We start from the raw sequence: 12519 nt of genomic DNA, 5'->3' as shown, positions 1-12519 counted from the left end.
CAAATCACGTATCTGATAAGGGGTTAATAACCAAAACATATAAAGAACTCATACAGCTCAATAGCAAGAAAATAATCCAATTAAAATATGGGCAGAAAACCTGAATACACATTTTTTTGATGAAGACATAAAGGTAATGACGCAGGTGCATGAAAAGGTGTTCACTACTCATCAGGGAAATGAAAATTAAAATCACAATGAGATATCATCTCATACCTGTCAGAATGGCTATTATCAAAAAGACAAAAAAATAACAAGTTTTGGGAAGGAGGTGGAGAAAAGGGAACTCGTGTGCACAGTTGGAGGGAATGTAAATGGGTGCATCCACGGTGGAAAACCATAGAGAGGTTTCTCAAAAAGATATCTGCACCCCCATGTTCATTGCAGCATTCTTTATAGTAACTTAAGTTTCTACCCACAGATGAATAGATAAGGAAACGGTGGTATATGTAGAGGATGGGATATTATTCAGCCATGAAAAAGAAGGAAACCCTGCCATTTGCGACAACATCCATGGACCTTGAGAGCATTATGCTAGGTAACATAAATCAGACAGAGAAAGACAAATACACTGTGATCTCACTTATATGTGGAATTCAAAAACAACAACAACCACCAAGCTCATAGTACAGAGAACAGATTGGTGGTTGCCAGAGGCGGGGCCGGGGGTGGCATGGCAGTTGGGCAAAATGGGTGAAGGTGTCAAAAGGTACAAACTTCCAGTTGTAAAATAAAGTGCTAGAAATGTAATGTACAGTATGGTGACTATAGTTAACAATACTGTAATGCATATTTGAAAGTTCCTAAGAGAGTAGATCTTAAAAGTTCTCATCACAGGGAAAAAAATTGTAACTTTGTGTGGTGATGGATGTTAACTAAACTTATTCTGGTAATTACTTCGCAATATATGCATACATCAAATCATTATGTTGTACACTTAAAGCTAATAAAATAGTATATGTCAATTATATCTCAAGTTTAAAAATCTGGTGTTAGGCCTTCCCTGGTGGCACAGTGGTTGAGAGTACACCTGCTGATGCAGGGGACGCGGGTTCGTGCCCAGGTCCGGGAGGATCCCGCATGCCGCAGAGTGGCTGGGCCTGTGAGCCATGGCCGCTGAGCCTGCGCATCCGGAGCCTGTGCTCAACAACGGGAGAGGCCACAACAGTGAGAGGCCCGCGTACCAAAAAAAAAAAAAAAAAAAATCTGGTGTTAATTAGAATGAAAGATTATTGAAGATTGTTAAAGAAAAAGTGTAAATGTTAAAAATATTGAAGAAATTCTTACAACAGTTAATCGGCTAATGTACAGTTTAGGAAATAATCAGCTTAGCCTTGGCTTCAAATATTGCTAGTCATGACCTTCAATTAGTATTCTCCTCAAAACTTGCTAAACCACTCCCCCTCCACGTTCTTTTCTCCTTCTTGAAGTCATCAATATAATTTTGGTGCCTCACTTTTCTCAAGCCAGGGAATTAAGGAGGTAGAGAAAAGGAGGGACTAGAAATCTGTCTTCAGATAGCTTACAGAAAGAGTAGAAAATAAAGACACAGGTTTGTCTGAATCCTACTTCTGCCACTTATTTTTCTGTGAATTTGGGTAAATTACTCAAAGTCTGTGTGCCTCAGTTTTCACATGTCAAGTAGAAATTATAATATGACCTCATACAGTTGCGATGATTAAATGAATTAACAATGTAAAACATTTGTGAGAGTACCTAGCACAGGGTAAGTGCTCAGCAAGTGTTAGCTCTCACTGTTGTCGGAGTCATGGCCAAGATATTCAGGAAGCATCTTGGGAGGAGGAGGTTTTTGTGACGCTGGGCTGTAAAAGAGGAAGTTACTGAAATGTGGTGGTGGGATTAGGGAATCACTTGTCTTTCTCAGTCTCCCTCCATCTTTTCCTTTGTCTTTCTATCCTTTGCCTTTCACTCTATCTGTCTGTTGATCCCATCTCCCCTCATCTCACGTTATCTCATCCTATTTTTCCCTTTGGACCTTTCTTGGGTTTCACTAAAATGCCATGATCAATGATAAGATTAAACAAAAATGCGTTATAGATCTCTGTCTGATAGTTTATTGTGAATTATTAATGAAATACAATGAGCGGTTAGAACCTTACCTGTTTTGGGTGAAAGAGTAGCCAACTGTTCTTCCTAAGACATCTGGATCACATATATAAATAGCACTGTAAAACACTGGGTGGGAGCTATTTGGAGTCAGTGAATGACATCTTGTGGTCAGTCATTCTACCTATTACAAACACTGTCACGAGTGTAAAGTGTAAGCACACTGTCAAGTAAAAGTGAAAAACAGCCCCAGAAAGAGTCAAACATGTATGTAACCACATGTATAAATCCACATTATATATACCCTGTCTTTTTCTCGTACAAATAACAAATTGAAACCCAGAGAGTTTGAAGATGTGTTCAGGGTCAGAGAAGTTAGAAACTTGAATGCAATCTGTCCTTACTAACTCACTTCAGAGTCTCTTTGACTGGAGAACTTTCTACAATAAATACCATCAACCTGGCTCTCCCAGGGTCCTTCCCTCACCCACTCCTTGTCCCCCTGAATACTCCTCTCTCTTTCCAGAGTTCTTACCTCAGAGTGCTATAATTGTTTACTTGGCCTCTCCCAAACTAGACTACGAATAGGCTAGGGGTTGCGGCTTTTATCTGCACTCTTAGCACCTGGCATGGATGCCTGGCTCTAGAAGGATCTTAGCAAGTAGGACTGGAATGTATGGGCTTGATTTTTCTGACTGAGTTTAGAGCACTTTCCTTTCTAACAGTGCTACTTCCCCTGCAGCAGTGTTTCTCAGAAAGTGTTCTGTGGAATGGCAGAATCATTTGGGGTGCTTGATTTAAAAAAGCACATTTCACCCCAGTCCTAGAGATCGGAACTTCTGGGTGTAGGGCCTGGAAATCTTAAGCACCTCCTGTGATTCTAATGAAGACAAGTTCAAAAACCTGTCTTTGACTTGTTTGTATAGAGGGGTAGCTTGGAAGGGAGAAAGTGGTTGATCCCTAACTGGCGTGCTTTCAAGGGGCTCGGCCTGGGCCTCATTTTGGGGAGGTGGTAGGGTGGTGACTCATTTTTGAACAGACACTTCCCTTCTGGGCTTTTATCTATCTTTTGTTTGGTCAGCCCAATATTGCTCAGAGTGACTGCTAAGGGGCAGCAAAGTACAGGGGAAAAATGAGAAGGTCATTAAAACAATGCCTTTGAAATAGATCAGTAAGAAAGACCTGCCTAGAAATAATGAGTTAAGATGTCCCAATCCCCTTCATACTTTTACTTACTATTTTAGGGATTTAATTTTCAAGCATCATCATTTATATTTTGTTAAGTAAATGATTACTCGATTATGGATAAAATTCCCTCAAAACCAAGAAAATAGTGTTTAGAAACAGTTTTTCTTAAAACCAAAGAGACTATCCCAAATGAAGGTACGTTCTAACACTGATAAGAAGCAGAAATTTTTTAAATAGTTGTAAAAAACGTATTATATCATTTGAACTATGTGATGGAGCATATTGTATCCTAAGATTTTGATCAAGAAAGAATAATGGAAATTTCAGAACCATTATTATACCTAACTTGTTCCATGCATTATAAAACAAATCTAGCATCTTGGACAATTTTATTCATAGTCTGGAACTGTAAAGTCATTAATAACTCACATGTGATCTGAGAAAAGCAATTTTATCATGTTATAGTGGCGCTTACTAGATGCCTGACACACAGTGGATTTGTAATGAAGAATCATTCCCTCAACATTGTTAGTTCCCTGGGGGATTGATTATGATATATGATGATGGCCCCAAATAACTCCCTCTAGTCTTTTGAGTTCTACACAGATGTATCCATTAGTCCACTGGACAGTTCCCAACTTAACTGTCCTTAAACATCTCAGCTTCATCATGTCCCAACTGGAAATCCTCTCCCTTCTCCATGCCCTGCCCACACTTTCTCCTCCACCTGGTATCTCAGCCTGAAAGCAAGGAATCATCCTGGAATCCTCATTGTTCCTCATTCACAACATTGAATCCATTTGTAGATTGTTTTATGAAGAAAATTAACTCACTAGAAAGATTTAGGGTAGATCCCCAAACCTACAGAAAGTCAGGAGAACCATAATTTGGACATGCTTGAAGGACATGGGTTGGCAGGGAACTTGTGGGAAAACACGGTCTTTCTGGCCTGGAGATCCAGGGTCACTGTGGTGACTGGGAAGAGTGTGGGACTCTCAGAAAGAAAAGAGCCAGATTGGAGGATCCCTAAATTCTGTCCACCTACAGCTCTGGTTGACGCCTGAATGACACATGTGCCAAGCAGATTAAAACAGGTTAGATAAAGACAATGGGTCTGACATAAGAGGAGCTACCCCCCAGGAAACAGAGCCTACTAAAACCAAAGAGGTAATACTCGCCAGAGAAAATAGCTCAGAGGGTTAAAGCCCAAAATAAATGGAGACCAGCCTTGAAAATTCCCCGAGCAGACGAAACCAGTTTAGTCATAGGAACAAAGCTTAATTTAGCTTAATTTGCAGCACTAACTTGACCTGGGTCTTTCTTCCTTATGCCTCTAGGAAATCATAAGCAAGCAAAACTTGAACTATTTCCAAAATCCGTGTGAGGTAACCACTAACCAATTCCCCATCATTTAAGAAAATTCTAATACTATAACCAATCACTGTGAAGAATGAAGTCACTGCCTTCTGGATAGATAACTTTTGTTCTTTTTTTTTTTTTTTTTGTGGTACGCGGGCCTCTCACTGTTGTGGCCTCTCCCGTTGCGGAGCACAGGCTCCGGACGCGCAGGCTCAGCGGCCATGGCTCACGGGCCCAGCCGCTCCACGGCATGTGGGGTCCTCCCGGACCGGGGCACGAACCCACGTCCCCTGCATCGGCGGGCGGACTCTCAACCACTGCACCACCAGGGAAGCCCTGGATAGATAAGTTTTGTAACAATATACTCCTGAGCCTTATTCCAAGTTTTGGTTTGAGTGCTCCTGGCTCACAAACTGTCTTTTGACGTGGGCACAATAAACTTTTATTAATCACTACTTTCGTGATTTGTTGTTGCTTTTATTGATACTCCTGCTATTTCTGAACGTTTGAGGAGAGGCTCCAAAAGTTAATATTCACAGCGTCTGGAATACAACCCAAAATTATCCAACATATAAAAAACTAGGAATATGGGACACATTCTTAAGAAAGAAGAAAATCAGTTGAGACCAACCCTGAGATGACAAACATGAACTAGGAGATAAGGAGGTCAAGGCAGTTGCTATAACTACCCTCAATGAAGTAAAACAAAATATGCTACCCATGAATGAAACATGGGAAATTTCAGCAGAGAATTGAAAGCAATAAAACACCAAATGAAAATTCTAGAACTGACAAAAATATAGTATTTGAAATAAAAGATTTCTAGAGGGATTTAGCCAAAGGGAAATTACAGAGAAAATAGTAGTGAAGTTGGAGATAGTTCATGAGATATTATCCAATATTAAGAAGAGAGAGGGGAAAAAAGATTGGAAAAAAGAATGTGGCTTCAGAGAATTGTTAGATAATATCCAGTGGTTTAACACAGTGTAACTGCAGCCCTAGAAAGACAGGAGTAAGATTACTGTCAGACAGGAGCAGAAACAAGTATGTGAAAAAATAACAGCCAAGTATTTCTCCCCATGCCACATTTAGGATTTCTGAATTTCTAAAAATTGAGGTTCTGAAAAATTAAGTACTACAATTTGAGTATGAGTTTTTCTAAACCTGAGGTCTGTGTTCTCCCCCCGCAGCCCCACCGAGGACTGTGTCCTTAATTACCCCACTATTCTGCCTTAATCATAGGTGCTCACTAAATTAAAAAATAAACTTTGAAAAGCAAAACAAAATAATCAATACTATTTTCAGGGCAAAAAGTCCAGTTTTGCTAGACAAAATGACCTAAATAAAGTTTGTATGGTGAAACAGCTCTCGAAATTAAAGTGCTGTGATAGGTCTTTTTCATTTTGTCCCTTTAGCATAGGCCTAATCTGCCCAATACAGTTGTAACTAGCCACATGTGGCTATTTTAACTTAAGTTCTTTAAAATTAAATTGAATTAAAAAATCAGTTTCTCAATTGAGAAACCACATTTCAAGTGTTCAATAACCACATGTGAATAGTGGCTGTCATATTGGACAGTGCAGATTATAGAATGTTTCTTTCATCACAGAAAGTTTTATTGGATAGCTAGCTCTGGGCTAGACTATATGTGGTTCAACTCAATTAACTAACAAGAGCATTGAATCAACAAGGACATTAAACCTTGTTTCCTCTGATCTAAAGCTTCAAAACTTGTCCAAGAATATTTCAGGGAATCATTAAGACTCTTAAGCAAATGTTAAAAATCTAGGGTAACAATATGGACCTGACACTTAGCATATATTTTCTTTGGCATCCCTCCTCTTAGGGACGCACTGTGTTCCTGTGTTGTCCTCTGACTGCTTTATGTTTCAGGGCCACCCAACAAACACTTCTTTTCTGAACCTTCTGTTGTACAATAAACATGTCCAGTTTCTCAGTCTCTATGCTAGGCAAGAATGGATTGTCTATGGATATAATGTGATACTAGCTATGAAAAATGTTCTACTACATTGCCCCTCACAGTAAAATACACTTTCCAGAGAGCTCTTAAAGATGATGCTTTGCTAAGAATTTCCAGCATCATGGAGAGACAAAAAGACTTTAAAGGAGCTATTTATCACATCTTGCCAAGGAGGACTGGGGGTATTACTTGCCAAGGAGGACTGGGGGTATCATATTACTATGATCTATCTATCTATCTACAATCATCTCTCTCTTTCTTTTTCTCTCTCATGAATATGGCGTCACAGTTTCTCATTTTTTTCTAATGGTTTATAATTTGTTTTTACTCTCCCTAATTACTTTAGCACTCAAATTGTCCCTTATTTGGCCAGTGGGAACCCATTCATGCTGTAACAGCATCTTTATGAAAGTGCTCCAACATTAAAAAAAAAAAAGTGATATGAAAATATGTTCCAGTTTCTTCCTGTACTTTCCTGATCCCATGGCTTGGATGAATCATTTCTTTGAGAAGCTCTAGTTCCTTTTATGGGTGTAAAATATTAAGCCAAGATGTGGGTCTGAAGAGTGCTCATCACTCCTCAAGTGTCTGCTTCTAGGGAAGGGTAAGATTTAAGACACTCTATAAGACTGAAGGCTGCTATTTTAGGGCCCAAGTGTAAAGACCTGAGGAAGGGGTCTCTCTCCTTTTGCACCACTGCAGCATTGCCAGTGAAGTGGGGAGCCTAAAGCTTGGGGAGATAGCAGCCTTTACGTAGACACTCAGACTCTAAGGCAGGACACCATCAATGGTGGCAGTGATGAAATTTCTTTAGCCAGCTCTAGAATAAAACAAGAGATGTGGTGAACTTTATCTGGAGAGCTGGGACAGAAGAAGAAAATATGGGGGTGTCAAATGGTCTTTTTATTGGGTAAACTGACTTGTGAGCACATGCATGCACCCACCTTGGGAATCCCAGGAGTAACTGGGAGATGCTCTCTAAGGAGGAAACTTAGACTTATGTCATTAAACCAGTGAGGGCTTAAGTAAGTATAAACTTGAAGAATAAAAGTAAAAATGAGAGTCTTCCCTGGTGGCGCAGTGGTTGAGAATCTACCTGCTAACGCAGGGGACACGGGTTCGAGCCCTGGACTGGGAAGATTCCACATGCCGCCGGAGCAACTAGGCCCGTGCGCCACAGCAACTGAACCTGCGCGCGTCTGGAGCCCATGCTCCGCAACAAGAGAGGCCGTGACAATGAGAGGCCCGCGCACCGCGATGAAGAGTGGCCCCCGCTCGTGGCAACTAGAGAAAGCCCTTGCACAGAAACGAAAACCCAACACCCCCAAAAATAAATAAATAAATTAATTAAAGAAAAAAAAGTAAAAATGAGTTGATTTAAAATTCATGGACTAGTAAATCCTGAAAGTACCACAGGCATTTATACACACATATCACACATACACAAACATTTAAAATTCACAGATTAACAAAACCTATTTACTAGAGAGTATAGATATATAGATAAAAGATACACGGGTGTGTTCACATAGCCTTTTTTTAAGAACCTGCACTTTCAACAGAGGACAGAGCTCTGGTACGGGATAATGGCAATACAAGTAGTCTAGTCTCTAGTTCAGTTAAGATATAGATGCAAGGTTGTACATTTTCATGGTTAAATGAAGTAAAAAAATAATGAGTCACTATTGTTTGGTGAGCTCTGTAACGTGTTTGAAGGCTGTTTTCCTCAGTATAAAAACAAACAAAAACAAACACCAGGAGAAACCAACTTGGTCACTACTTGAATTTTGGAGGACTTAGCATGAATCCATTCCCACCAGAGACATGGCTAATCTAGAACCTCCCTACCCACCCTGCCCCAAGACCATCCCAGGTGTTGCCTACTCCTCTGTGGTAGGTTTAAAAATATACTGTTTTTTAAGGATGGGAAGGTAAGGGGCTAGGTGAGTTATTGCTTATTTTAATCAATCTTACTGATTTTAGACATCTAAAACTGGCTAGTAGCAGGGAAAATATTTATAACACTGGTTATATATTAGTATCAATCTGGTAAGAATAGTTCTCCAAATCATCTTAAGCTATCAGACCATGAAGGAATACAAAAAGAAAAGAAAACCCCATAAACTCTGAAAATATAAGCAATAGAAGAAATCTATTCCCCAAATAAGTTTAACAAGCTATTATGAGTAAATGTTTCCTCAGTCTTTACAGTCTATACTATAGGGATTTTTGAGGCTATAATTTGAAGAAGATGTAATTTATTTCTTCCTTCTTGAAAGAATGAAGTACAGTTTATCATTACTGCTGAAATGACTACTTAGGGGAGATAGCTTAGTAAATAAAACAGCCTTTGGTAGCTTAATTAGCTCTCAACTCAGGTGGTTACAGGCAAGATTTCAAAAGGTAAAGTAACACAAAAAAGGGATTCTCTAGTGATTAGCTAATTACATTTTATAAAACATATCATTGGACTAAGTATGTTGACTATAATTTTAATGACTTTCTGCAACAAGTTTTCACTCTAAATATATTAAAAACTTGGGAATATTTTTTGGAAAGACCAAGAGGTTATAGTTAATATGCCCCTCAAAATGGGAGAAAAGTTACTAGCTTTCATTTTAGCTAGAAATTTTTTCCTCTTACAGAAGCTTTTGAAATTGCCATCTCCTTCTTGTTTTAAATGGCTGAAATAGGGAAGTTGAGAACCTTGAAATCATTCAAACAAGAAGGCAATGGTGAAAAATTTCTCCCAAGCTGAAGCTGTGGAACTCTGCTACAAGAACGTGAACAGCTCCTGTCTTAAGACTCCTTACTCACCAGGTCCTCGGGCAATTCTGTATGCAGTCCTCAGTTTTGGGGCCCTGCTGACTGTGTTTGGAAACTTACTGGTCATTACTGCTATTCTTCACTTCAAACAGCTGCACACATCTACAAAGTTTCTGATCGCATCCCTGGCCTGTGCGGACTTCTCCGTGGGAGTGACTGTGATGCCCTTTAGCACAGTGAGGTCTCTGGAGAGCTGCTGGTACTTTGGGGAGAGTTACTGTAAATTTCATAGATGTTTTGATAATTCCTTATGTTTTGCTTCTTTATTTCACTTATGCTGTATCTCTGTTGACATATATTTCTTTACTGATCCTCTGACCTACCCAACCAAGTTTACTGACTTGGTTTCAGGAATATGCATTGTTCTCTCTTGGTTCTTTTCTGTCACATATAGTTTTTCTATCTTTCACACAAGGGTCAATGAGGAAGGGGTTGAGGACCTAGTAGTTGCTCTCACCTGTGTAGGAGGCTGTCCAGCTTCAATGAATCAAAATTGGGTTCTAATTTATTTTCTTCTATTCTTTATACCCACTGTTGCCATGGTGTTTGTTTATATACGGTAAGGTATTTTTGGTGGAAGGCCAGGAAGATGGAAAGTACAGCCAGCCAAGTTCAGTCCTCCTCAGAGAGTTATAAGGAAAGAGTGGCAAATAGAGAGAGAAAAGCTGCTGAAACATTGGATATTGCTACGGCAGCTTTTCTGGTCTCTTGGCTTCCATACATTATTGATGCTATAATTGACGCTCATATGAATTTTATAACTCCTCCTTATGTTTATGAGATTTTAGTGTGGTGTGTTTATTATAATTCAGCTATGAACCCCTTGATATACACTTTCTTTTATCCATGGTTTCAGAAGGCAATAAAACTTATTGCAAGTGGCAAAGTCTTAAGAAGTGATTCGTCAACAATTAATTTACTGAGGAAACATATGTATATTGTTAAGATTACTGCACGGACTTTAAAACTAATGTGGGGGCTTCCCTGGTGGCACAGTGGTTGAGAGCCTGCCTGCCGATGCTAGGGGACGCGGGTTCATGCCCCGGTCCGGGAAGGTCCCACATGCCGCGGAGCAGCTGGGCCCGTGAGCCATGGCCGCTGAGTCTGCGCGTCCGGAGCCTGTGCTCCGCAACGGGAGAGGCCACAACAGTGAGAGGCCCGCATACCGCAAAAAAAAAAAAAAAGATTTCTCCAAACTGATTCTAAGTGTCGAGTCCAAGGCAACTTTATCCTCCTTAAGCTTCCTGCTCTGGGGCCGGGTCCCCACGTGTGGAGAACTAATGGCCTAATTGTGTGATGGGACACACGGTAGCAAAGGAACTGAAAATGGAGCAGGGGGGATGTGGGTGATTACAGCACATGATAGGTGCGCTACCAAAGTATATTTTGGGGTCTCTGCCCACCAATGTCCTACACACTGTTTACAGAAATGATAGAATTATTCCTGAAAGTTTTTTAAACCTATTAATGTAAGCACATATAGATACAAGGTTTGCAACAGAATTAAGGAGGATGTCTTTTGTTTCCACAAGAAGCTCAAGCACATTAAAAATTTGGGACATAATGAATTTCTCACCCATTCAGCTTATGTCTGAACTGTCTTCTACTAAATTGTCAAATTAAAAGTGATTTCTACATTCCCTAAGAAAGTGACTAACCTGCAGGAGCAGACCATAATAATAAAGAATTTCCTGATTGTTCTAATATGATCTCATTCCTTTTTACCTTGTCATTAAATTTGTTTAGTGCTACCATATTAAATATACTGCTTTAGTACCCACTATTTAAGGCTTTTAAGGGACTTTAAAAAGTCCTTTTTCCTGATAATCATTCTTTCTTCTTTCGTTGAATTATTTTGTCCTTACCCAAGCAATTGATTTCTTTCAGTTGCTCAATTTCTATAAAAAATTCAATGCTAATGGATCTTAACATATTAAATAATATATGTGAACAGCCGTAGCACAACGCCTGATATGTAAAGAACACCATCAAAGGTGACTTTGCTCTTGTCCTCCCTCCCTCCCTCCCTCCCTTCCTTCCTTTGTTCTTTCCTGGTTGGGATGAACACCACATTCAACATCAAGAATACATTTGACCAGAAAAGGTTTCCCCAAAGTAAAGGAATGGGATTGTATGTAAAAACCCAGGTAACTGCCTTAACCCCCTGCTTCACATAGGTGAACACTTGTGGCAAATGATTTACTCAGCTGCTTATGAAGAAATAACCCTTTCCACAATTCTAAATCTTCTTCCCAGGAAACATGTTGCACCGCCAAAAGGCACACATTATCCTGTTTGCATTTTTAAAAAGCTCTGCTTTTTATTACAAATTTATATTAAGTACTGCACCTATAACCTTCTGCATTCCTACACTACTCTTTGTACATGACCAAGATGAAAAAAGAGGAATCAATCCACCAGCAATGCCACTGCATTATTAGAGTGACAATTTGCTTCTTAAGAAAACCCAAGGAAGAGAAAGTGCAGATCTGTCCTGAATCCCTTCTCCACATACCTGTTGCACTGCAGATGACATTGTTAATTAAACTCCTCGCTCAAGGAACTGTATTTCTTTGTTTCTTTTCTAACTAGCGTGAATGCTTTTGTGGAACTAGACAACCTGAACTATGGGCATTGTGTTGTTTTACAACTTAACAATCAGTCTCAAGGGAATTGGGTTTGAAAAATTAAAAAAAAAAGCCAAAGCAAAACCTTGCCTTTCTAAAGTTTAACAGCTAAATGAGCCTAAACCACCCCTCTATCCTCTCAGGAATCTCTGCTTTCTGAAGTTTTCATCACCTACAGCGCTGAAGGCTCTAACTCCGCTATTTACTGTAACAACTATAAAAGTCAATCTAAACTGTTGAGTTACAGGTGACCCTAAGGAACCTGATTCAGTTACACATGGATGAGATCAGTAGTTCAAGTAGAAGAATGGTTATACGTCTTCCATCTCTAGGAAAATCTGATTGTCACAGTCCACACATCGTCTCACGTTCCAGTCACTAAGAAGAGGTCTTATCACCTATCGTTTTTGTCTTTTTTCCTTTGTTTAAATGTGACTAAAAGAACAAGTCGCATCAACCCTCTCGGGGGAA

General features: G+C 39.7%; 1 protein-coding gene across 1 annotated transcript; it reads left to right on the top strand.

Moving 5' to 3' along the window:
• The first annotated feature begins 9327 nt into the window (after positions 1-9327).
• Positions 9328-10424, top strand: LOC132437130 (trace amine-associated receptor 9-like). Its single transcript, XM_060030421.2, is given in 2 exon segments — positions 9328-9994; positions 9997-10424. Coding segments are annotated over 2 exon segments (1095 nt in total).
• Positions 10425-12519: the final 2095 nt, after the last annotated feature.

Source organism: Delphinus delphis, chromosome 14, assembly GCF_949987515.2.
Source record: "Delphinus delphis chromosome 14, mDelDel1.2, whole genome shotgun sequence".
NCBI classification, from domain to species: Eukaryota; Metazoa; Chordata; class Mammalia; order Artiodactyla; family Delphinidae; genus Delphinus; species Delphinus delphis.
This window is presented reverse-complemented; position numbering and strand designations above follow the sequence as displayed.